Raw genomic sequence first — 27,745 nt, forward strand, 5'->3', positions numbered from 1 at the left:
GGGGGAGGTGTGGATAAGAGTTCAGAGGGGAGAGAGATTTGAGGGCTTTGTCCTGTCCCCTTCTTCCATCTTTCTTCCCACCACCCCACACGCATGTACGCAATCAACCAATAGAAGGGTCCTGGCCCAAACCGTCACCTAGGGTCATGTGGTAGGAGTAGAATTAGGTCATTCGGCCCATAAAGTCTACTCTGCCATTCAATCATGGCTGATCTATCTCTCCCTCCTACCCCATTCTCCTGTCTTCTCCCCATAACCTCTGACATCTGAGCCAATCGAGAATCCATCTATCTGCCTTAAAATTATCCACTGACTTGGCCTCCGCAGCCTTCTGTGGCAAAGAATTCCACAGATTCACCATCCTCTGACTAAAGAAATGTATCCATCTCCTTCCTAAAATAACATCCTTTAATTCTGAGGCTATGACCTCTAGTCCTGGACTCTCCTACTAGTGGAAACATCCTCTCCACATCCACTCTATCCAAGCCTTTCACTATTCTTTATGTTTCAATGAGGTCTCCCCTCATTCTTCTAAACTCCAGCGAGTACAGGCCCAGTGCCGACAAGCTCTCATCATAGGTTAACCTACTCATTCCTGGGATCATTCTTGTAAACCACCTCTGGACCCTCTTCAGAGCCAGCACATCCTTCCTCAGATATGGTGCCCAAAATTGCTCACAATATTCCAAATACAGCCTTCCCAGAGCCTCAACGTTACATCCCTGTTTTTGTATACAAGCCCTCTTGAAATAAATTGAGTTTGCTTTCTTTACTATCCGACTTTCAGATGAACTTTTTGGAAGTTCTGCACCAGCTTTCCCAAGTCCCTTTGCACCTCCAATTTCTGGATTCTCTCCCCATTTAGAAAATAGTCTACGTCTTTATTCCACCTACCAAAATGCATGACTCTACACTATGCCACACTATATTCCATCTGCCATTTCTCTGCCCACTCTCCCAACCTGTCCAAGTCCTTCTGCAGAGTCCCTGCTTTCTCTGCACTACCTGCCCTTCCACCTATTTTCGTATCATCCGCAAACTTGACCACAAAGCCTTCAAACCCCTCGTCCAAATCATTAATATACAACGTGAAGAGTAGCGGCCCCAGCACCGACCCCTGTGGAACTCTGCTAGTCACTGGCAGCCAACCAGAAAAAGCCCCCTTTATTACCACTCTGACTTCTGCCATCCAGCCAACCTGCTATCCATGCCAGTATCTGCCCTTTGATACCGTGTGCTCTCATGTGGTACCTTATCAAAGGTTTTCTGAAAATCTAAGAAACAACATCTACTGACTCTCCTTTGTCCTGCTATTTCAAAGAATTCCAGCAAATTTGTCAAGACCTCCCTTTCACAAAGCCATGCTGACTTCAGCCTATTTTATTGTGAACTTCTAAGTACTCTAACCTCATTCTTTATAATGGACTCTAAAATCTTACCAACCACCGAAGTCATATTAACCGGCCTATAGTTCCCACTATTCTGCTTTGCTCCCTTCTTGTGCAGTGGGGGAATATTAGAACATTTCCCAATCATCTGGGACCTCTCCTGTCTCTAGTGATTCTTGAAATGTCACTGTCAATGCCTCCACAATCTCTAAAGCCACCTTTTTCAGAATCCTAGGGTGCAGTCCATATGGTCCAGGTGACTTATCCACCTTCAGCTCTTTCAGTTTCCCAAGCACCTTCTCCTTAGTAATAGCCACTCTTCTCATTTCCAACCCCTGACTCTTGAATTTCAGGCATGTTGCTGGTGTCTTCCACTGTGAAGACTGATGCAAAAAAGTTATTCAACTCCCCTGCCATTTCTTTATTTCCGATTATCACTTCTCCTGCATCATTCTCCAGCTGCCCAACTTCCACTCTTGCCTCTTTCTTACACTTTATTTAACTGAAGAAACTTTTACTATCCTCTTTTATATTATTGACTAGCTTACCTTCGTATTACATCTTTTCACCCGGTATTGCCTTTTTAGTTACCTTACGCTGTTCTTTAAAAGCTTCCCAATCCTCTGGCTTCCCACCAATTTTTGCTATGTTATACGCCTTCTCTTTTAGTTTTATACTGTCCTTGACTTCCCTTATCAGCCACGGTCGCCTCTTTCTCCCCCAAGAATCTTTTTTCCTCTTTGGAATGAAAAGATCCTGCATCTTCCAGGTTATTCCCAGAAATTCCTGCCATTGCTGTTCCACCGTCACCCCTGCTAGGGTCCCTTTCCAGTCAACTGGCCAGCTCCTCCCTCGTGCCTCTGTATCCCCTTTGCTCAGCTGCAATACTGTCACATCCGATTTTACCTTCCCCTCTCAAATTGGAGATTAAAACTGATCATGTTGTGGTCGCTACCTCCTAATGGCTCCTTTACCTTGAGTTCCTTTATCAAATCCGGTTCATTGCCTAACACTAACTCTACAATTGCCTTTTCCCTGGTAGGCTCCACGACAAGCTGCTCGAAGAATCCAACTCGGAGGCACTCTACAAATTCCCTTTCTTGGGGTCCAGTACTAACCTGATTTTCCCAGTCCACCCGCATATTGAAATCTCCCATGACCACTGTAGTATTGCTTTATTTACATGCCAATTTTATCTCCTGATGTAACTTGTGCTGGCTACCGTTTGGGGGCCTGTAAATAACTCCCATTAGTCTTTTTACATGTATAATTTCTCAGCTCTATCCACAATAACTCTACATCTTCTGATCCTATGTCACCCCTTGCTAAGGACTCAATTTCATTCCTAACCAACAGGGCTACCTCACCCCCTCTGCCCACCTTTCTGTCTTTCCGATAGGACATATAACCCTGAATATTCATCTCCCAGCTCCGATCTTCTTGCAGCCACATCTCTGTAATGCCTACAACATTATACCTGCCAATTTCCAAATGTGCTACATTGGCTATGTCATCCACTTTGTTCCTTATGCTACGTGCATTCAAATATAATACTCTCAATTCAGTGTTGACCACCCCTCCTCTCACAAGTATCCTGATTTTACTCGACCTTACTCTCTTCTCCCTTTTTTAACTTTCTATCCTGTTATTCCTGGAGACTTCCATGACCTTTCCTGCACTCTCTCGTATACGCATACGCTTCCATGTTGTTGACCCCACCCCCCCACTATTTAGTTTAAACCCACCCGTGTAGCACTAGCAAACCTGCCTGACAGAATGTTGGTCCCCCTCCAGTTGGTCCACCACCAGTTAAGGTGCAACCTGTCTCTTTTGCACAGGTCACCCCTGCCCCAGAAGAGATCCCAATGGCCGAGAAAACAAAATCCCGGCCCTCCTGCACCAACTCCTCAGCCACACATTCTGCTCCCCTATCTCTCTGTTATAACTCTGTTCCTACCGATCCATGTTCTCCAGAGATGCTTCCTACCTGCTGAGTTATTCCGGCACCTTGTATTTTTTTGTACATTAAATTGTATCTTTCGTTAAATATCTGTAATCTTAAATCATAGTTTTTAACTTAGCTGGCTATTTTATATATAAAACAGCAGTGGATTTTTCATGACCACTTGCTCCAAATAAGGTTTTTTGAAGAGGTGATTTTGCATTTAATACCTGTGTCATTAAATCTGCAGTAACACATCAATCTTGTACCAAATCTTAATTTTGAGTGTGTTCCAGTTTATTCTGTTGTGTGCAATAAGTGTGCAATTAAATATTTGTCCTTTAGCCTTGGCCCTTTGGTCAGCAAAGTAAAGGAATATCAGGTGGAGACAATTGTGGATACCTTGTGTACCAATATGCTGTCAGACAAAGAACAGTTACGAGATATTTCCAGTATTGGACTGAAAACGGTGATTGGAGAACTGCCGCCGGCTTCTAGTGGTACGTTTATATTCAAATAATCAGCTCCTCATTAAAGATTCTTTTGTGTTTACCATCCTGCCCAGCAGTGAACATTGCTACATTTTAGCTTGAATTATAATAGCGTCTATATAAGCAATCACCCACAATCTGCGTAAGTTTTCCGAATTAATAATATACCTTTAATCATAAATTCGGTATTGAAAAAATTAACTTTAGTTGTTAATCTTAGTTTTGGTTTTAGAGATACAGCGTGGAGACAGGCTCTTCGGCCCACCGAGTCCGTGCTGACCAGTGTTCCCTGCACATTAACACTATCCTACACACACTAGGGACAATTTACATTTATACCGAGCAATTAACCTACAAACCTGTACATCTTTGGAGTGTGGGTGGAAACTGAAGATTTATGAAAAAACCCACGGGGTCATGGAGAGAATGTGCAAACTCTGTACAGACAGCATCCGTAGTCTGGATCAAACCTGGGTCTCTGGTGCTGTAAGGCAGCAACTCTACCGCTCTGCTGCCCTTATATCTTGGTAATATGTCAACTTGGATTATAGAAATATTAAAATTTCTAGATAATTTAGTTATAATTCACAATTTACTATAGCTAGCTGATTATAAATTATTTCAAACTCGTGATCTACATTGACAGGGACTCAATAACTTCCGTTTTCCAGGCCCCCACTCCATCATCTTTGCTATGGATGTCCAGTCACTTTACGCCTCCATCCCCCACCAGGATGGTATTGAAGCCCTCCGTTTCTTCCTCGACCACAGAACCAGCCAATTTCCATCTACTAATACTCTCCTCTGCCTAGCAGAACTGGTCCTTACCCTCAACAGCTTCTCCTTTGACTCCTCCCACTTCCTCCAAATCCAAGACGTAGCTATGGGCACTCGCATGGTACGTCGAACATTCCCTGTTCCAGGCGTACATCCCCGAACTCTACCTCTGCTACATTGACGACTGCATTGGTGTTACCTCTTGTACCCATGGAGAACTCACTGACTTCATCAATTTCACAACTAATTTCCATCCTGCTCTTAAATACACTTGGACCATCTCCGACATCTCCCTACTGTTTCTGGATCTCACCATCTCCATCACAGGAGACAGACTAGTGACCGACATCTACCACAAACCCACTGACTCCCATAGCTATCTTGACTACACTTCTTCCCACCCTGTTTCCTGTAAAAACTCTATCCCCAACTCCCAATTCCTCCGTCTATGCTGCATCTACGCCCAGGATGAGGTTTTTCCTACATTGACAGGGTATAGGATTAGACCCTTTAGATTGCAAGGAATGAAAAATATTAATAAGCCAATTGAAGAAAGCAAAATCTAGTTGCTTCTGTTTATTGGTGTTCTCGAGACACATAGGACTTTCTTCTAGTCTTACAAACTAGAGACTTTAAGAATTGGGACCATAATATAAAAGTTATAGCCAGGTTTTTGAGGAGGGAAATGAGGAAACACTAATAAGTGTAAAGCATGGAAAACATTTGCAGCTATTCATTGATTGTCAATGGAGGCATGGTCAGTATTGATTTGAGTGATGGCATTTCATTAATGCTTTTTAATGCTGGGATGAATTTATGTATCTCAGTAATGCATCTGTATTTCATTGATCTATTAATAGATATAATTTTCATAATCTTGCTGTCAGAAATGCATGGATAAAATCTTTAAGATAAGTGGTTTTTTATTCATTTTGTTGAAGTTGTTCTGTCACTGATCTGTGTTGCAGCTGATCTGAATCTTAACTCCATTTACTTACAAAGCAATTTGTGCACTATTCTAATAAAATTGACATGTTCAGAGACTTTATATGAATCAAATTGCATGTTTCCACTTCCGTTTGAGTGAAAGGATGATTCCTGATCCACTCTCGTCAACTCATCAATACCTTTCAATTGCTTTGACTTTACCATGGACTTCCATCCCGTTACACCTCCAGCCCCCACCAGGAAGGTGTCAAGGTCCTCCGGTTCTTCCTTGATCAGACACCCAATCAATTTCCCTCTGGTAACATTCTCCTCCGCCTGGCGGATCGAGTTCCACAGAGCTTACCTTTCACCCCCACCAGCCGCCGCCACATCCAACGCTCCATTCTCTGCCACCTGCATCGTCACATCTTCCCATCCCCACCCGTTTCCGTCTTCCGCAGAGACCGCCTCCTGCACATGTCTTTGGTTCACTTATCCCTTCCCATTCAAACGACCACTTTCCCCAGGTACTTTACTTTGCGATCACTGGACATGTGACACATGTCCTCATACCTCCTTCCTCAACTCCATCCAAGGACCCCAGCAGTCCTTCTGGGTGAGACAAAGGTTCATGTGCACCCCGTCTAACCTCATTTACTGCATTTGGTCTTCCAGATATGGCCTCCAATGCATCGGTGAAACTAAGCATCAACTTGGTGAAAATTTCACGAACAATTGTGCTGGGTCTGCCAGGGCCTGCTGGATCTCCCGATTACTAAACATTTTAACTCCCTTTCCCGTTCCCATACTAACCTTTCTATCCTGGGCTGCCTCCATTGACAGAGTGTGGCCACACACAAACAGAAGGAATAGCACCTTGTATTCCACTTGGGTAGCTTACATCCAAATGGTATGAACATGGAATTCTCCAATTTTAGGTAACAAACCAAACAATCCCACTCCCCCCTTTCCAGTGTCTCACCTGGATTTGCACCCATTTCCCCCTTCCACCTGTATTCCTTCCTCTAGTTGCAGAATCTGTACCTCGTCTATGCTTGACTCACACCTTTTGTCTTTTCATGTCTGACGTTTGTCCAATTATCTGCCTATCAAACCCCTCCTATTCATCTATTACTCACTAGACTTTGTCCTAACCCTCCTCTATTTCACCATTCGCACTCCCACCACAATCAGTCTGAGGAAGGGCCCTGACCCTAACTTTCCTTTGCGATCACTGTTGTCCAGAGATGCTATCTGAGCTGCTGAGTTAGTCCAGCACATTCTTTTTTTGTAAACCAGCATTTGCAGTTCCTTGCATCTCTACTCCAAACTATCCCAGTTCAAGTTTTACGATTATTTTGTTATTTTGAATTAACTCCTCAAGCTGATTGTTAAATTTTGATTAACCATCGGTGTTGAAGGAAATGAAGGAATACAAATGTGTTTCTGTAACATGCCTCATGATCTGACTATATTATGTGAATAATTCAGATAATTCATTTTTTAAAATAGATTAGTTGTTAGTGAGAGATGATCATGCAAACACATCACAGAATGACAGAAAAATGGAAGAAACAAGAAGTACAGTGAATGTTAACATCAAAAAGAATCATTTTTTGAGTGGAGGCAACTATGTACTTTTTGTGTTTAAATCCAGCAATAAACATTTCTATGCCACTTGATGTTATTGCAAGAAATGATTTTGCTCAACAGTTCTAAACATTTTCAACACAAGGTTTATCTTTTCAACTTGCCTTTATTTATCTGTTTATACTCTTCTTACTCTTTGCACTTTAATAGTTTTGTTGTTATTTTGTTTTAAAGAATTATATGTTTGACCAATGAACCTGGCTATTTAGCCATGTCTCTGGAGTTATGTGAAATTAGCCTGTGGCTAGGAAGACAAATTTCAAGTACGCTTTTACAAATTGTGGTCAAAGTGGTGGTGTCATGTGACTGGGAAAAATTCCTATATTACACAGAACACTGGCACTCAGCAAAGTTCATCTGTATTGCTTATGTGAAACGTTTTGGGAATGTGCATTTATTTTCCAGGATCTGCTTTGGCAGCTAATGTCTGTAAAAAGATCACAGGACGTCTCACTAATGCCATTGCCAAACAGGAAGATGTTTCTGTTCAGTTGGAAGCACTGGATATCATGGCAGATATGCTTAGCAGGTAATTTTGGCATTCAATTATGAGAATCCTTACTTTGTACAACGCTGTGGTAGTAAACAAGAAAATAAACTGTAGTTGCATTCTACTAATAAGGCATTGTAACTCTACTTGTGTTCATAAACTGTACTCGAGAGTGTTGTCCAAATAGCAAATGCTTTACTGCTGTGAAATGTCATGCCATGCATCAATTCCAGTTTATGTATAAAAATGTGCAATATTACATGGCGGTAGAAATGAAAATAGATTTCACTATGGAAATCAATTGTAAGAATGCACTGCAAGCAATCCTGCTTTAAAGGCCAAAAATTAAGAATGCTGCAGAAGAAGTAAAGATCGGTGAATTTAAATAGATTGGCTCATGGTGAAACTGGTTTGCTATCCAGTATCACTATCCACAATTAACAGGCTTAACACAAATAATCAAACTTGTTTTCCTTCCACACCTGGATGTTAGTTATGAGGGGAAGAAAGGTCTCAACAGTAACCATGCATTGGGTGTAATTGTAAAGCCCTGTCTCTGTAACCCTTTGACAGTCTTTGAACTAAAGGCAAAACAGACAATGGACATCTGTCTAGTGTTAAAGCCAATCAATTGTTTTGCTTTTTAAAAAAATATCTGGCATGCAGGATTCATTTTAAAAACGATTTGAAATAGTATTCAAGTAAAACAGAGTAAAATGTTTTTAAAAAAAACTTGGTTACTACATTATCCAATATTTCCTTTGATCTAAATTATCTCTAATTATACAGTCAGATTCCTGTTGTCATACTGTGGACTCCTACAAGTTTGTACTATGCTGTTGGGCGCCAGATGGAATGTAAATGATGGATAGGTGACATCTGTTACTCAATAAGTCGCAGGCCTGCACTGGGTCAACTCAAGTCCATGACTTTTAGTGGGAACAGCTGAATACCGACAATGTAGTCTGGATCTATTGTCCCTAACCAGCACTTTGCGGCCCATGGAGTCTCTATTACAAACAAAATCAATGACTAGTTACAGCAGTGATGAGCAATATGATTTGATCTACAAAATAATGGTAGGGCAGCTACAAATCAGCTGACAAAAAGCGCTAAAAGCACTCAGCGACTCAGGTAGCATCTGTGAAAGTGTTGTATTTCAAGAAGAAACCCCTTTGTCAGAACCTAGTTCCAATTCTAATGAAGGGTTGTTGACCTGCAACATTAACTGTTTCAGTTTCTATTGATGTTTGCAGCATTTTCTCTAATTGTTTCTGTTTTCCTGCATCTGCAGGATTATTTTATTTTAAAATATTCCTTATCCCTCATATGTAAGCTTAAATCTTGTGTTGAGTGTGCATCATATTCCATCATACCAAAATAGGTATTTAAAAACTTATGTCAGGCCATGTTTGATAGGATGCAATAAGAAAAACTAAAAATCTCAATATGTTGTATTAGAGTCATACAGCACAGAAACAGGGTCTTCAGCCCAAATTGCACATACCAAGTAAGATGCCCCATCTACACTAGTCACACTTGTCCATGTTTGGCCCATATCCCTTTAAATCTTTCCTATCCATAACTGCAGATAGTTGTGATGTGTTGCATTTTGGGAAGTCAAACCTGGGCAAGACCTACACAGAATTAATGCACTGTAAATTAAAATGCCCCCTCTGGAATATTTTTTTGTGTAGTCCGATAACCTGCAAGACTTTACGTAATGTAACCGTGGAAGATATTTATTGATCTCAAGTAAACTGAACTGAAAGTATCAAGTTTCAGATCAAAGATATCCAACTAAAGGCTGTTGTTCCACAGCATTTAAAGAAAAAAGATAGAAGCGGTAATTTAATTAGTCTTCTCTAATTTAGAGATTAGATACCTAACCTGGTACGAGACAAATTTGTCTTCCAGTTCCCTTTGTAAAAACTAGAGAAGAAATATCAATGCTCAGTTTGAGTTTATAAAAATCATTAAAATATAAATATTTTTTCTCCTTTGATATCGGACAAAGAAATAACTGATTCAGTCTGAAGAAGGGTCTTGACCCGAAACGTGACACATTCCTTCTCTCCAGAGATGCTGCCTGACCTGCTCAGTTACTCCAGCATTTTGTGATACCGTCGATTTGTACCAGCATCTGCAGTTATTTTCCTACACTGTTTTTTTATTGATTGTCTTAGTAGTATCTTTTTGAAGGTATATTTGAGAGGTGCCAGGTGGGTTCCCAAATTAAAAGGGCATTTTAGATTGGTGTAAACTAGAGCAGCTATTTTAAGTTGGAAAGTAACTGGAATCTTTTTATCTTTTCTAGGCAAGGAGGTCTGCTGGTTAATTTCCATCCATCAATTTTGAACTGCCTTCTTCCACAGCTCACCAGTCCTCGACTTGCAGTACGGAAGAGAACTATTATTGCCCTTGGTCACCTTGTTATGAGCTGTGGAAACCTGGTCTTTATTGACCTGATTGAACATTTGTTGACAGAGCTTGCCAAAAATGAATCTATGTCTACGACCAGAACCTATATTCAGTGCATTGCTGCTATTAGCAGGCAGGCAGGGCATCGAATAGGTAACGCACATCACCATTTAACCGTCACAAAATACTGTGATAGTCAATTTAAGTCACAATTTGAACATATTTGAATCTTTATTTTTCCTTTAGGGGAATATCTTGAGAAAATTATTCCATTAGTTGTTAAGTTCTGCAGCGTTGAAGATGATGAACTAAGAGAATACTGCATTCAAGCCTTTGAATCATTTGTGAGAAGGTATAGTTTAATGTTACTAAATTGAAATTTAAAACATTACCACAGAGTTGAAGCAAATTTTGCCTAAGTACGATGATAGAATACAGTTTGTTTCATTATTGGGATTATAGATTGTCTGATCTGCTGTACCCAACTTTGGCTAGTACAGTTACGATGCCATTTTCCCGTAAGTGAAAATCAAATTGCTGGAGGATCTCATTGGGTCAGGCAGCATCTATCTTCGGTGTCTATCTGTAGAGGGGCATGGACAGACAATGTTTTGGGACAGCATCTGCAGTATATTGTCTCCATTATCCCCGTAGTGGTTTTGTGCTTTAGACATTGGATATAAATTTGAACTTATTCAATTATTGTGTTTCCCAGGTGCCCAAAGGAAGTGTTCCTTCATGTCACCACCATCATTAACCTATGCCTGAGGTACTTGACGTATGACCCCAATTACAATTATGACGACGATGACGATGATGATGATGCTGCAATGGAATCCGAAGGTGGAGATGATGATGATCAAGGTTACAGAAATGATAAAAATGTTCTATACGCTTGCATGAAAGTGAGGTGGCATATCTAGCATTGAGTAAAATAGGTGGGAATATATTTGAATTGGTTTATTATTGTCACCTACTGAGACGGAGAGGAAAAACTTTGTTTTGCATATTATCGTAGGTACCCTAGACAGTTAGAGCAAGTGGTCATTCTGCTGATCTTCATAGAAACGTGGCTAACAGTGGTTAACTGGGCTAAAATGTCAGAATAAATGTATCCTCTGCTTGGAATGATGTTAGTATCTAGTGTATTACTAAAGGGGTCAGCACTCTGGCCAAAACTACTCGTACTCTAGATTGATGGTATGGATAAAGGGAGTGAATGCATTGTAGCTAACTTTGATTCAGCGATAAGTGGGTTTACAAGTTTTGAGGAGGATATGAAGGGATATAGGTGAATGAACTACAAAGCTATCTGAGGATCTCAGTACAGTAAATTTGCAAGAATCCAGCATCCAGTTTGAAAATCTGTGGAAAGGCAGGAGCCCCAAGTCTGTGCAGGTAAAAGCTGGAGTCAGGGTTCTGCTGTGGGCTGGATGTGCATCCAGTGCTGGGATATGGAATGCTTTTGTGTTTCAACATGTTTTCATGAGCTAAAACTGAAAAGCTGAGATTGACAGGAATAAACTCTATGTCCCATTTCCCCGATCAGTTTTAAACTCTGTGTTCACTGTAAAATTGATTACACTCTGTATAATGTATTTTTTTAAATCAAGTAAAATAGGTCTGGTATGGTTTAGAAAATTTGCTGGTGCAGCACCAGCCTCAGGGTGTCGACTTATAGTTTATTACTGTAGATCAACATTTCGATGAATGTTTATAGAGTGATGGTGAGACTACCATCTACAATCGGTCGTTCTATTTAAGGAAGGATGTGGTTGTGTTGAACCAAGTGTGGGGAAACTGTAGGGCCTGTCCCACTTAGGCGATTTTAAGGCGACTGCCGGCGACTAGGCTGTCACCGACAGTTCGCCGGGGTGTCGCGGGCATGATCGTGAGGAGTCTTCCAAGAATCGTCGTGGATCTCAGCGCGTCGCTGAGAAATCATCCGGAGTGAAATTTCTTAGCTTGTCGCCAGGTATCGTTGCTTATTGCGGGCGCTGTCGCATGCTGTCCCCAGGTTTGCTAGTTTCTCTTAGATGCATTTAGAAGCACATAATATTAAAATAAGTAAAGTCATTTCAAGATACCATAAAATACTTGTGTTTAACCAATTTATTTACCGTCAGGACATTTGACAGGTAGATTGGAGGCAACAGTTTGACGGTCAGGTAAGCGTGGGAATTTTCGCAATGTTTATGGCCATCAGCGATCACATTTAAAGTAGGCTCCCAACCCAGATATGCAACCCAGAAACCAGATATGCATCTCCCATACATTTTCAAAGAAGTCCCACACACTTTTCACAAAAATCCATTTAACCACTTTTAAAATTAAATTTCTTAATACTGCCATTGGTAAACTGGAAGTCAATCCAGTTTATGCCTTGTAACCGTGAAGCTTGGTTTTTAAGTAACCCATACAAGATGTTATAGTTCAAAACTCTCAAGTACTTACCGACTTGTCAGTGATTTCAGCGAAAATTAGAAGCATTGACAGAGTGGGAATTTCGCGATGTTTCCGAAGACGGTGTAATCTCGACCTGACTTGGCATTGTCGTCGGGTAAAAGAAAATTTCGGCGATCTGCTACGGCTTTGACAGTCGCCGGCAGTTGCCTAAAAAATCGCCTAAGTGGGACAGGATGAAAGGGTAGATATTTGAAGAAAAATTGAGCAGATTGGGCCTAGCAACATTTAGACTTCTGCAGAATGCAAAATTGTTGAAAGGCTTAATGTTTTCAGGGGGATTGGCAGGGTGGATGCTGAGATTATTACTTTTAAAGTCGTTGTGTCAATTTATTATTAGTTTATTTATTGTTATTAACAGACAGTTTAAACTACAATGGGTTGAGGGATATAGGGGGAGAGTGTGAAAGCAGTGCAAAGGACAAAATGGGATCATCCATGATCTTATTGAAGGAACTTTCAGAGGCAACTATTCTCTTGTAGGTTTGCAAATATTCAGGAACTTGTTATTCGGGTCACGTTCAAATGTCAGACTTGGTATCACTGTCAAACGATTGTGGGTCCAAATCGCTCTCAAATGATTTGTGCACAAAAATCCAGAAGACACTTTAATGTCCAACCAAACTCATCTCCAAACTCCTGAACCTAGGACTTGGTGCCCTTGGTCCCGCTGCGGCTGGATCCTGAACTTCTTGACCCATCGGCAACAATCAGTGAGGGGAGGCGACAAAACATATTCCACAATAATTCTCAACTCTGGTACCCTTGTGTATATGTTCTCAGTCTTTTATTATACCCCCCCCCATCCCATACACTTGCAATCGTGTGGCCAAATTCTGCTCCAACTTCATTTACAAGTTTGCAGATGACACCACTGTAGTGGGCTGGATCTCAAACAATGATGTGATTGAGTACAGGAAGGAGATGGAGAACATAGTAACATGGTTTCAAAACAACAACTTCCCCATCAATGTCAACAAAATTAAGGAGCTAGTTATCAATTTCAGGAAGCGGAGTAGAGTACATGCCCCATTCAACAATAATGGTGCTGCAGTCGAGATGGTTGAGAGGTTCAAGTTCCTAGGCATAAATATCACCTGTCCTGGTCCAACCACATTGATGTTAAATACATCAACACCTCTACTTCCTCCTCAGAAGAGGAAATGTAGCATGTCTTCAATGACTCCTACTGATTTCTACAGATGCAATATGGAAAGCATCCTATTGGGATGCATCACAACTTGGTTTAGCAACTGCTCTGGGCCAAGACTGCAAGAAATTGCAAAGGGTCATGGACCCAGTCCATCACACAAATCAATCACCCCTCATCGACTTCGTCGCACTCCTTTAAGAAAGCAACCAACATAATCAAGGACTACCCACAATGCCATTGATTCCTCTTCTCCCCTCTCTTTTGGGCAGAAGATTAAAAAGCTTGAAAATATATACTCCCAGATTCAAAAACAGCTTCTTGCCTACTGTTATCAGACCATTAAAAGGACCTCTTATAAACAAAGGATGTTAAATCTACCTCCTTGCAGCATTGCAGTTTACTTTGACTGAACTTTCTCTAGCTGTATACTCTTTTCTGTATGCTGTTACCTTTCTCTTTTTGCATTATCAGTTCTAATCATATACTAGTGCATGATTTGGTCTGCATAGCATGCAAAACTGTTTTCACTGTATCTCGGTATGCATGACAATGATATATAAATGCACTGCACTGACGGACAGATTTTTTAAAATTAAGCAGTAAGCTGCCCTCTCGTGGGTGAGAAAACTACTGCCTTGACAGCATCTGTGGAATGAGAAGCAGTTCAAGGTCTTCAACCTTAAAACGTTAACTGTTTTTATTTCCACAGATACTGTCTTTTACTGTGCTCCACAAAATTGTACTTCCAAAAATACATGGTAACTTCCTTTTACAATAGACAATAGGTGCAGGAGTAGGCCATTCAGCCCTTCGAGCCAGCACCACCATTCAATGTGATCATGCGCTGAGTTTGTACAAGGTTTTGTTTTTAAGGATGTGGCAGCTGAATATCAAGTGTATCTTCATTATTTTAATGTGAACAATTTTTTTAATTTCTAGAATGTTGGCTTCTACTCTGACTTTTAATATGACATGTGCATATTAATCAATACAGTTGTGGTTTTGGGGTGTTCTTCACGGCTTAGGTCTGTCCTGTGTTTGTGCCATTTTTCAAATTGATTTAACCAGCAGTGAATTGATATTTAACCAGCCATGAAAATCCACACTGAATTTCTCTCTCTCTCGTTCTCATTGATCAAATATCTGTTGTGGTTTTAAAATGTTCATGGTCATGTAGAATAATTTGTTGCAAATTATTCACAACTGTTTTTAGGAAGTGATGATGAATACAGTGATGATGACGATATGAGCTGGAAGGTGCGTCGTGCTGCTGCCAAATGTTTAGATGGTGTGGTTAGCACTCGTCATGAAATGCTACCAGAATTTTACAAAGCTATATCTCCGGCGCTGATCGCCAGATTCAAGGAGCGCGAGGAAAATGTTAAAGCAGATGTGTTCCATGCCTATCTCTCACTGCTGAAACAGACCAGGCCTGCTCAGAGCTGGCATCTTGACCCAGATGCAATGGAGCAGGAAGAGACACCTTTGGTCATGCTTCAAAATCAAGTAAGTTTAAAGATAGGCTTTACTTTAATAGGTTAGTACTTTTTTTCTTGTGTGGCTTCATTTTAAATACTGTTATTTGTTTATATTCAGATGGTGTTTCTTCCATTTTAGAAAGTAAAGTGCAGAATATTTTTTTAATGTCTTCTGATTATCACTGCTTATTAGCAGGCTTTTCTTTTTTCAGAATATCTTGTGTAGTTTCTTTGTAGTTATTATTTCATCCAGTTTGAGCCTTGCATTAATTGCACCTGCATTTTTTTTCTCCAAGCTGTTAAATCCATGGGATTGAGTCCTGGTGCTTTAAATTGCATGTGATGTCTGTATGTGCTTCAATCAAGAAATGCTTCTCTTCATTTGGATTATGTATTAAAGTAAATTGTATACCATTTTTTTTAATGTTGCCTGTGACCTGTTAGTAATTTGAAAATTGAATATTCCCTCATCTTAAATGATTTCCATTTTACATATGTAGGAAGACTTGGGACTTTTTTGAAATTCTATATATTTTGAAATTGAAGTATGGTACCTTGTTGAACATTTGATTAAATTATTTCTTATTGTGTTCCCCCTTCATTTGTGAAGCATTTAAGGAAACATAATTCTGATCCTGCTTAACTTATCTTCTTTTGCAGGTTCCCAACATTGTAAAAGCTTTACATAGGCAGATGAAAGAGAAGAGTGTGAAGACCCGCCAGTGCTGTTTTCACATGCTAACCGAGCTAGTCAATGTGTTACCTGGTGCTTTGACCCAGCATATACCAGTTCTTGTTCCTGGTAAGGTTTTTGTCAAGTTATTTTCTAAGATTATTGCACTCTAAAAATTAACTCAAAGGTATAAAGCAGAGTTTTGAAAATGTATACTCCAACATATGAAATTGGATTGCAAGAGTCCTAAGATCCTATTGTTACCCTCATGAGTTGATGCTGTTGTAAACAAGTGCTGATTTGTATTGTTTGAACTCCATCTTGCAGTGCTGTGCTTCTATGATTCCTCTTCAATCTAATTGAGTTTTTGGTCATCTGTGCTAATGGGAAATTTTGCAGGGGAATTGCTGTTAACTGGGTCAGTTGAAGCAGACAATTTCCTGACTAAACCCCTGAAAGATGGAGATTGAGAGGTTGTGAGACCTTGGTAGAGACAAGCGCTCCTTAGGGACATCAACAGCCTTGTTAACAAAAGTCCCACCCTGGAAATCAGCCTTGCCAATCATAGCCCATGAAACTTCCACAAAAAAAAACTAATTCTAAAATATCTGAATAAAAGAACATTTAAAACTCGTAATCTTTTTCTAAATAGTTAGATTAAAAATATAAATGTATTATAGCACAAAAAAATATAATGGCATAGCATTTCCTTCTCGTTTTTAGATTAGAATTGTTCATTGAAGTGAATATAGATTCCAATCCTATGATGCGTCTGACAATAGGTGCAGGAGTAGGCCATTCGGCCCTTCGAGCCAGCACCGCATTCAATGTGATCATGGCTGATCATTCACAATCAGTTCCTGCCTTCTCCCCATACCCCCTGACTCTGCTATCTATAAGAGCTGGTTGGTATATGATCACTAAGTCTACAATATAATGCTCGCAAATACTAGCATGTTCTGACTCTGCAGTTGGTCCCTATGTGGAATCCAATAATAGAATGAAGTACCAGATGTTAAATGAAGGTGGCTCCCATCAAACCATTGGTCACAACAAGTAGAATTTTGGTTTTATTTTCCTAACTGGCTGAGTGTCAAATGTTCTGAGAAGGTCCTGTTGAGCATTTGAAGGCATTTCAGAGCAGCAAATGTGTAAGAATTGTTTTGGCACGTAATCATTCAGAAAATGCAGGAGTGGCATTTGTCTGTCATCTACTTTTACTCACTTTTGTATTCATTTTATTGCTATTTATTCACAATATACTTCAATTTATCTTTTATACTTCATATCAGAACCAGAAATTGCAATATTAGTGTGGAGCATATTGCAAATTTTGCCTGAAAAGAAAAGTTAATATGAAAAAAATCATTAGGACATGGTCAACAAAATAAAGAAAAATTTGAAATGGATATTTTTTTCATCTATGGAAATTAAACAAACAAAAAATGGAATGAAGGAAGAAAATGATTTTAGTGCAAGGGGGAAGGAATTGCTTCTTAAAAAGCAGATAGTATGAAAGTAAGAAGCAATTTATAATACAATTGAGATGAGAAATTTTAAATATTAATTAATGTCCCACCCCTCAATATTATCTCAGTTTTTTGCATGTTAGTGACACAGTGTAGTAGGTTTACAAATTGTTCTAAATTTAGTTTTGGCTTCAGCGAATAGTATTTCTATTTCTATTGAATACAATTTGTGACATTTTGATAATTTGGATAGGAACAGCAGATTTGTTAGTACAGGATTGACAATTGAGGAATAAAATGTCCAGTAAACTTGCTAACTCCAAAAATAACAAATCCCTAGTATGATGACTGCTTTACTTCTGAGAAAATGCACTTGGATATTTGCATAAGATGCGTTAAAATTGTTTATAATTTTTTGTTTGTTTACCCTTATGTCTAATGGTAGCTTTTTCTTATGTTTTTCAGGTATAATCTTTTCCTTGAATGATAAATCTAGCTCATCCAACCTGAAGATTGACGCTCTCTCGTGTTTGTATGTTATCCTTTGTAATCACTCACCTCAAGTCTTCCACCCTCATGTAGATGTCTTGGTTCCACCAGTTGTGGCTTGTGTGGGTGATCCTTTCTACAAGATCACTTCAGAAGCTCTTCTTGTAACTCAACAACTTGTAAAAGTAATAAGGCCTGTTGATCATCACTACTCATTTGATGCTGCTCCATATATTACTGACTTATTTACTTGTACAGTCAAGCGATTAAAAGCTGCTGACATTGATCAAGAGGTGAAGGAGAGAGCTATTTCCTGTATGGGCCAGATAATATGTAATCTTGGTGACCATTTAGGCAGTGATTTACCTAGTACACTGCAGATATTTTTGGAGAGGTTGAAGAATGAAATTACTAGATTGACCACAGTAAAAGCCTTGACATTAATTGCTGGATCTTCTCTCAAGATTGACCTGAGACCAGTACTGGGTGAAGGTTTACCAATTTTAGCTTCGTTCCTGAGGAAGAACCAGCGGGCATTGAAGCTGAGTACCCTTTCTGCTTTGGACATCTTAATCAAGAACTATAGTGACAGCCTGACACCTGCCATGATTGAAGCAGTCTTAGTGGAGCTTCCGCCACTTATTAGTGAAAGTGACATGCATGTGTCACAGATGGCGATAAGTTTTCTTACCACCTTGGCCAAGGTGCATCCATCTTCTCTTTCAAAAGTCAGTGGTTCTATTCTTACAGAACTTATTGGGCTTGTTCGGTCTCCACTGCTTCAAGGAGGAGCTCTCAGTGCAATGTTGTATTTCTTCCAAGCTCTTGTTGGGACTGGAACTGCAAATTTAGGCTACATGGAGTTGTTACGAATGCTTACTGGTCCGGTTTATTCTCAAAGCAATGCGTTGACTCACAAGCAGTCTTACTACTCAATTGCAAAATGCGTAGCAGCACTAACTCGAGCCTGCCCTAAAGAAGGACCAGCAGTGGTTGGGCAGTTTATCCAGGATGTGAAGAATTCTAGATCTACTGATTCTATCCGACTCTTGGCTTTACTGTCTCTGGGAGAGGTTGGTCATCATATTGACTTAAGTGGACAAACTGAGCTTAAGTCTGTAATTTTAGAAGCTTTCTCTTCCTCAAGTGAGGAGGTGAAATCTGCAGCTTCCTATGCTCTTGGAAGCATTAGTGTGGGAAACCTTCCTGAGTATCTACCTTTTGTTCTGCAAGAAATAACCAGTCAACCCAAAAGGCAGTATCTGCTTCTGCATTCTCTCAAAGAGATTATTAGTTCCTCTTCAGTTGGAGGTCTCAAACCCTATGTAGAAAATATTTGGAATTTGCTGCTGAAACACTGTGAATGTGCAGAAGAAGGAACTCGAAATGTTGTTGCAGAATGTTTGGGCAAGCTTACTTTAATAGATCCAGAGACATTGTTACCACGACTTAAAGGGTACTTGGACTCGGGTGAGTTATTTATTCAGAAAAATGTATTTTGAGTGAGCTTGGACCTTATAATGAAGGGTTGGGGTGGGGAGGAAGGTAGATGTTGTAATTATTTTTGCTAAGTAGCAACTTCGAGATAAAAAAAGACAATGCATGCTCTTCAGTCTTGTATAACACGTAACCAGCCATTGCTACAGTGATAGTAAGTAGATAATCAATAATTGCACCTTTGTGTATAACATATGTGATAAATGGGAAACAGTAAAAGCTGTATCTGAAAATAGCATAAAGTTGAAAAGAGAGGAAAAACAAATTGAACAAAAAGAGGGTTTGAAAGTTTATGAATGCTGTGACAAAAATGGTCATTTTTCAATCTGTGGCATAACTTCATGTTCTCACCCCTGATGCTTCGCAGCAATGGTCTGAAGCAGAGCAACGTTGTTGCATTGGCACAGATATATCCATGTCAATATAGTCAATAGTCGTTTATTTGTCACATACACATAAATGTGTAGTGAAATGAAACATTACCCGCAGTTGAACAATAAGACCAATAAGAATAATCAATAAAAATGCAATAACACATACAATCACAACAAAAAGAAACAAAAAGATGACATGTCAATGTCATCACTGAGATGACCACTTTTCATTTCCATAATATTGTCCTTCTATGTTCCTGTTTCAAATGCTGAAACCATCCTTTGCATCTGCAGCTAGAACATTATCCCCAACATTCTTGGCTGGGATCCCAATTCCCCTTCGTCCTGCAGCTGTTGGCTTAATGCAAGCAACCCTATTGGCCCGTTAATCCCTTTTGCATGGCTTGCTCTTCTACATCCAACATAAGTGGGCAAATCATCCATTAAATCTGTAGCATTTCCACCAGTCCCATCCTGTTTCATAGTAATGTATGCTTTCTCAACATGATTATCAACTATTCCTGATTCTTCTGCCGTCCACCTACTTTAAGTGGAAATTTACAATAGCTAATTAACCTTCTTTCATGTCTTTAGAATGTGGAGAGAAACTGAAGCACCTGGAGAAAACCCATGTAGATACATATAAACTCTGCCATTGATTTTTTTCCCCCAGCACCCTGGTTCCAGAGCCTTGCCTGGTTATCTGGTTTGCTGGTTCAACAGAGGTCATGGCCTCTGAGAGGAGTCGAACGGTGCCGGCTCAGCCGCTAAGGCTGCTGGGAGGCCGAGATTCCGCTCCGTAAAGTTGGCCTCTGAAGTCAACTATGGGAATGGATCTGCCGGGAGCGTTCGAGAGCTCTGACCGCAGGGGAAAACTTTGGCCCGCTGATCGGCAGTCAGGCCACGGAAGTCCCAATGGAGCTGAGATCAGCAGCCTCGCCCGGCACCACATTTTCGGGGGACTTTCAGGGAGATTGCAAGTGTGTACTTGTCCTGATTAAAGGAGGCACCGAACCATCAGTTGCCAGAAAATACAACACAATAGAACTTTATTTATCCCAGGAGGGAAATTGATTTGCCAACAGTCATAAAACACAAAATACATGAAACATTAAATTAAAGTGGAGAGTGGACTGCAGATCATTGTGACTTGCCCGTGTACAGTAACAGCCTTTGGGTCCACATTAAGCTTCTTTTAAAACTATTAATTCAGCCCTGCATAATTTTGAACCCCTCTAACCTTAAAACAACTTTCAGCTTTAAAAGTATTTGAAATACCATGTCTACAGGTGCAAGCCGGAGGCTGTGTATCCTGCAGTGAGGGTATTCTGTCTACCCAAAGACATCATCACCAAGGCACAAGTCAGGACTATGATACAGTACTCTTCATTTGTCTGGATGACTGTAGCTCCAACAGCATTAAAGAAGCTTGATACCATGTACAACAACGCAGCCTGTTGGTTTTACAATCCTGTCAACCGACCTTAGCTTCTCACCGCCACTGACTGGCATGTGGTGGCTACATGTGTAAACCCTGTAAGCCCTAATGCGCAGCATCATGAGAGGTCCCATCAGCTGTGGTGCAGAGGTTCAGTAAACTGGATCACAGTCGTCTTCTCAAGGGCAATTAAGTTTGGGCCGTGCTAACATCACCCAGATTTTGAAAAATAAGTAAACAATCATCCACCCCTGATTCTGGTTACTTGAACATCCTTGGATTTAGTTGCTCCACTATTGGGAGCTGTGCATTCAGCTGCCAAACCTTCAGGATTCCATCAATATGTCTCTACCATTCTGGCCTCCTTGCCTCGTCCCCCACCTACCCTACTCATCCAGTAGCCAGTAAAATTCACTTTTAGGATTCTTATGTCGCTGAATGTAATCATTTTTTACTAGCGCAATTTTAAGTATTTTTGGGGAGGCAACAAAAAATAAGTCTGATCCACATAGAAACTTGAGAAAACAACAGTAAACAGCATTTTGTTACGCATTCATGATGTGCTTTGATCTCACAACTCTCATATAGGGTCTTCCTATGCTCGAAGCTCTGTCGTTACAGCTGTGAAGTTTACTATTTCTGATCACCCGCAGCCAATAGATCCTCTGTTGAAGAACTGCATTGGTAAACTTCATTTTCGATTTTCCTTTGCTGTGTATTTTTTGCAATGCTTCAATATAACCAATTTTTTAAGATTTCTGTATTTGTTTCACTTTAGAATAGTACCAAAGTTAGTCACTGGGGATATGTGTTTAATGGCTGCAAGTCCCACTATTAAGTCTGTATGGATGCAGCATCAACTAGAAACGTAGCTCTCCTGGGTTTCCTAAAGGCCTGACTGGTTCATCTAAATCAGATGACTGCTGCATGGAGTGATGTTGGTTGCCAGCAGTCAAGGTGCTATATTAGATATCAGTGTCATAGTTTAGTTTAGAGATACTGTGCGGATACAGGCCCTTCAGCCCACCAAGTCTGCGCCGACCAGCATGAATAGGGGAAATTGTAAGTTATGGTTCTTCCTGCAGATCTCAGTTGGTTAATGGTTATTAGTTAATACACAGAAAAACACTAGGTTTGAAGATCTTAGTGGGTCAAGCAGCATCTGTGGAGCCTTTTTTGCTCAAATTTCCAGCATCTGCAGTTTCTTGTGTCTCCATTTATTAGCTAATATTTGACGACAGGTGGGGTCTTGCACCAGTCTCCTCACTGCCTAATAATAGATATAAAGAATGACTTGGATGAGATACCAGTAGGCATAGGTAACCGTGGCTATTTCAAGTTGGGGTTTATGGTTGCATGGCGCATTCGTGATTTTACAATGTTAAAATAAGGATTCCCAGATAATACACTTTTCTTTTGTTCAAATTGCACTTTCAGGCGATTTCCTAAAAACATTGGAGGATCCAGATCTCAATGTTAGAAGAGTAGCTTTAGTTACTTTCAATTCAGCTGCACATAATAAACCATCACTAATCAGGGACCTCTTGGATACCATTCTTCCTCACCTTTACAATGAAACAAAAGTTCGGAAGGAATTAATAAGAGAGGTTTGTAGATAAAAAGCTTCAATTTTAAATGACCGTGCAATGGATTTATAAAATCTGCACTTCTAGGCTTGGGTTCCATTATCTTGTTTCTGTCATTTGATAGGTGGAAATGGGACCATTCAAGCACACTGTGGATGATGGACTAGATATCAGGAAAGCAGCTTTTGAATGCATGTACACACTTCTGGATAGCTGTCTTGACAGATTAGACATTTTTGAATTCCTCAACCATGTTGAAGATGGGCTCAAGGACCATTATGATATCAAGGTAATAACTTTAATCTCAATATGTTATCCAATAATGATTAGCAACTGTTCGAAAGAAAAATCTGGCTTTTTTTACTTTGGAGCTATTGCCAGTGTTAAACATTTATTTCAATCTTTGAATATGTTTCCTGACATGTAGTTTCCAACAGATATTGAAGAATGGAGGTCAAGTGTCCAACACTACCTATTTTGCTTTACATCCTTGATGCAGGGACACTTAAAATACATTCAAATTAGGTCTATTTAGAGCCCAAGTGTGAGATTACTATGCATGATCATGGCCAAATATCAATACTTCAGTTGTGGCCAGTTTAAAAATACGTGTACAATGTCTATCTACTTTTAACCAAACGGCATGTTGAAGGCTTGTTAATCAAATAAATGCTAAGTTGAACATTGCAGAAACGCATCTCTTTTTTAACCTGACAGATGCTGACTTTCTTGATGTTAGTACGATTGTCAACTCTTTGTCCAAGTGCAGTTCTGCAGAGGTTGGACAGGCTGGTAGAACCTTTACGTGCTACATGTACAACAAAGGTAGGCTGGTAGTTCACAAATTTACTCTGATAGGAACATTATTTGAGTTTTTCTGTACATGAATGTAATAGCATTCTTGCACAGTTTTGTAACATGGGTATTTAGCCAATTGCATTAACCTAAAATGTTTTGATAATGCTTAAAATAAACATTGATGTTTTGAGCTAATGATTTTTTGATCACTGTTCGACAGCGAAACATCCAGTGACTTAAATATTTTTCGAGAAACTCATGCGTTAACTTGGAATAAAATGTTTTTTTCTGGCCTTCAGTGGAAAGATTCCTTAGTACATAATTGGTGTTTGTCTTTAAAAATTTTAAAAGAGACAGACTGGGCAATCATTTCTTAAAACTTGAAAAGCTTCCAGTCAAAGTTTAAACCTGAACAAATGATAATTAGAGTTATGCTCTTCAGCAAAATGTACACTGACACTCTTTCTACAAATAGAATCAAGAATGCTTCATCTATAACCCAAAGAAATGTTGCCAGTTTATTACTTGTTCTCCCTATCATTTCTCCTCTCCAATCCACACATAAATTTGTCATCTTATATTTTATAATTGAAGTACCACTGGCATTTCAGAAACATTGTAAAACTGTTTATTTTGAAAATAATTATATTTATACAACCTCATGATGCTACAAAATATCTTTCAGCTAATGCTACAAAATATCTTTCAGCTAATTAAGTAATTTTGAATTATTGTAAATTGGTGAATGTAGCTGTCTATTTATGCAGAGCAAGCACCCAAAAGAAACAATATGGTAACCAAAAATTGTTTTAGTTGTGTTGATTGGAGGAAACTATTGGTCAATAGTTCTTCTTCAGTCTGAAGAAGGGTCTCGACCCGAAACGTCACCCATTCCTTCTCTCCTGAGATGCTGCCTGACCTGCTGAGTTACTCCAGCATTTTGTGAATAAATACCTTCGATTTGTACCAGCATCTGCAGTTATTTTCCTACCTTTCCTAAACTATTGGTCAAAATACTTAGAGTAAATCACCAGCTTTTCAAGATAACCTCAATTTAATATTCTATCTAAATAAAAACACCTTTGATAGCTACAGTCTCTCAGTTCTACATGGGCCATGTCACACCAGGTTTTTTGTGTTCAAGTCTGAAGGGTATTTATTTGTATGAACTCGGTCAGAATAATATTGCACTACAGTTAACCCTTTGACTTTGAAATTGATTCTCCTGAGAAGGTTAAAAAAACTTAATGGCAATGATTTGTTCTATTAGGTAAAAGCTAATTCGGTCAAACAAGAGTTTGAGAAGCAAGATGAACTGAAACGCTCAGCAATGAGGGCAGTTGCAGCATTATTGACCATTCCAGAAGCAGAGAAAAGTCCACTCATGAGTGAGTTTCAATCTCAAATAAGCTCCAATCCTGAATTGGCAGCTATCTTCGAGAGCATTCAGAAGGACTCGTCTTCCACTAGTTTGGAGTCGATGGACACTACCTAAATCTTTTCTTCCAAAGAAGGAAACTTTAATTTTATTGTTGTAATGCACTGGAATCTCAGTCAGTACACAAGCAAACAAAAGTCTGTACTTTGAGCTTTAAGCTTATGAATTTATTTTAGTTTCATGGAAATTCTAGTTTTTGTTTATTGTTGCTTTTTTAGTGTTTAACCCAGAAAGACCTTGTAGTTAAAAGTGGAAAGACATGTAAATTACACAGGATACTTCGTTGTCATACCACATCCAATTCAGCAGTATTTTAAAAGAAATTGTAGAAGTAGATTGTGTATAGGTATGCAGTAAATATACTAATGTGCTAAATGAATGAACTTGAAATATAAATGTTGAACTTTATCCTGGAAGATTTTCTTTAAGGAAACTTCATGCCATTCCATTCACCTTATTGTTTGACATATTTTGTAAGGAAAAAAGAAAAAACATCTGTTTATCTCCACTGTTTTTGTTTCAGCTTGCTTAACAATAGTTAAATAACTCTGCATTGTGAGATTTGTTATATTAAAATGGTTGACACAGTTCTTAAATCATAGGCTGTACTTCCAATTCTTGGAATAACACTTATTATTTCCATGGATGTACCAATTCGCCATGAGACATTCCAAATTGTACTGTAAAATCTCTTGTTCAGAATACATGACGTGAATTCAAATTTTTTTATTCTGTGCACCAGTAAGCATTGATATTTTTGTTTTCTTTGATTTTATATATTAAAATTCCGTTTTTGAGTTAAGTAGAATAAATCTGCATGGAAATTCTATATTGGGTCCAACTCAAACTAATAGAAAGGTCGAGCCGAGAAGTCTGTTTGGTCTGATCACAACATTGGGATAAACATTTCATTTTATATGCTAACTTAGAAATTCCTGAAAAAATGTTGCTAAACGAAATCTTGCATCTCAGAACAATGAAGTCACTTGTCAGTTTATTTTGAAATGGACTGAGTTCCTTTATTTTGATTCATGTTGTTCAGGAACCTTGTAATGTATCGGTTTACCTTGGTTATTTCTGTAAGCTACAATGAATGGATAAAGCGAAAATGCTACGCTTAACTTGATTTGGGTAACAACTTGAATATGAAGTTGTTTTTTGTGTAAGAAAACCTCCCACATAGGTTTTTAAAGGATTAAAAGAATTGAACAGGAATATTGGTGAGGAGGAAGAAGACAATGGGCTGGAATTCAAGAAAGATGACTGGATTACATCTGAGAAACTGCTGGATTTGGATGGTACTGATGAGGTTGAAGCAGATGTACTATCTGTGTGCTTGCTCCTTTGTGGGTGTACGGTCACACTGCTCTTATTTCTACTTTAGATACTCAAGTTCTAAGAATGTCGCATTTCCCTCGGTGATATCATTTGTTACACCTTGTGTACATAATTTATCTATGTTTAGAGATTACATTTTTATTACAGATTTCCTCCAATGTTACTGTTCCGTTGTTTCCATTGCGGTGTTAATGTTGAGTGGTAGGGCTCTCTGTAAAATGCTTGATTAAGAAATTTAAATTAAATAGCCATATTCTGTAAGCTAATGGCCAACTTGAATATTTGAGTTCTGTTTTGCTATCAGATGGACTTTTTGTTTGCTTTAAAAAGTTACAATGACTTTTTTCAATAATGGCTAAACATTTTTTGTTTAACTACTCATTAGCAGCAAAGCTATTAGTGTTTTTTGCTTCATGGATTGATGTTATATAACATCTGATTCTCAAAGTTTTGATTTTTTAATTCAACATCGAAAGTAAACTTTCAGTGCATCTGGGATCTTAATCCATAATTACAGTTCCTACTTTGGGTTACATTATATTTATACCATTTGAGGGTTAGTGTATGGATTCATTAATTTATCTCTGCACTGTAGATTGAAATTTCATGTTTGCTCATAGGTACAATTTTTAACTTTTGTCCCAGATTTTGGTACTTTACACTTTTTATAGCAAATATTTGAAATATTATTTAATGCATTTGTGGTGATCAGTAACGTTTAGGTGGGGATGGGAGTAAACAGATAGTATTGGGTTTGCTGTGTATGTACACGTCAGAGGTTAATGGCCTGTAAAGTAACAGTTTTATTCTTTAGTACCACTCTTTAATGCCAGTGATAGTCATTAATTTATGTGGTTTATGTGCTTGAATTTTTTATCCTCAGACTTGTAAATCTTTAGGGTGGTTATGGATTTAGTATATCAGAACTCGTACATTTTATTAGGTGCTATAGCTTTTGATTAAATACCTTTGGTTCCATTTTTTTGTTTGTTGTTACATAAAGGCCAACAGCACTTAAAATGACCAAGAAACATAATTTTGCCACCAAAAATGAAATAAACAATTGACCTTTTTGGTTGTATTCATGGCCAATGCATGTTTTCTTTCCAAAATCTCTAATGTTTGGAAAGATTGAATAGTTGTTTTAAAATCTCTATCCACTTGCAAAAAAGTCATTTCCTAATATAGAAGTGTGTGGCGGATCAGGCCACTCCTTGGGTCAGCCCCCTCGTTACGTGACGGACAGGCGTAAGGGGTTAAAAGCCAGACCAGGGGGGAGGCGTGGTTCATCCCTAGGGGAACTACGCTGTGGGCTGGAGCTCGCAGCCTAATAAAAGAATCTTACTAAAAACTGCCTGGCGTCTTGCCTTTTCTCTGGCCTCCGCCAGGCCACTACATTGGTGACCTCGACGGACATCACACGTAGTGATGTCGAACGTTGATGTGCAACCCGGTCCTGCCGACC

At 39.2% G+C, this 27,745-nt stretch overlaps 1 protein-coding gene across 2 annotated transcripts in view; it reads left to right on the forward strand.

Annotated features, from left to right (window-relative positions):
• The window catches only part of cand1 (cullin-associated and neddylation-dissociated 1), a 37,705-nt gene extending 10,386 nt beyond the window's left edge, over positions 1–27,319 (forward strand). Inside the window, exons 3-15 of one of the 2 annotated variants that reach the window (XM_078417386.1) lie at positions 3,676–3,830; positions 7,581–7,704; positions 9,983–10,239; positions 10,333–10,438; positions 10,802–10,950; positions 14,916–15,208; positions 15,841–15,982; positions 17,788–19,281; positions 21,709–21,804; positions 22,558–22,727; positions 22,831–22,995; positions 23,424–23,531; positions 24,775–27,319. In XM_078417386.1, the coding sequence (XP_078273512.1) occupies positions 3,676–3,830; positions 7,581–7,704; positions 9,983–10,239; positions 10,333–10,438; positions 10,802–10,950; positions 14,916–15,208; positions 15,841–15,982; positions 17,788–19,281; positions 21,709–21,804; positions 22,558–22,727; positions 22,831–22,995; positions 23,424–23,531; positions 24,775–24,999 (3,484 nt within the window). In that variant the 3' untranslated portion in view covers positions 25,000–27,319. The remainder of the gene's footprint in view (positions 1–3,675; positions 3,831–7,580; positions 7,705–9,982; positions 10,240–10,332; positions 10,439–10,801; positions 10,951–14,915; positions 15,209–15,840; positions 15,983–17,787; positions 19,282–21,708; positions 21,805–22,557; positions 22,728–22,830; positions 22,996–23,423; positions 23,532–24,774) is intronic. The other variant, XM_078417388.1, reaches the window with a different exon arrangement.
• Positions 27,320–27,745: the final 426 nt, after the last annotated feature.

The sequence above is a fragment of the Rhinoraja longicauda genome, chromosome 20 (genome assembly GCF_053455715.1).
Source record: "Rhinoraja longicauda isolate Sanriku21f chromosome 20, sRhiLon1.1, whole genome shotgun sequence".
In the NCBI taxonomy this organism is placed as follows: Eukaryota; Metazoa; Chordata; class Chondrichthyes; order Rajiformes; family Arhynchobatidae; genus Rhinoraja; species Rhinoraja longicauda.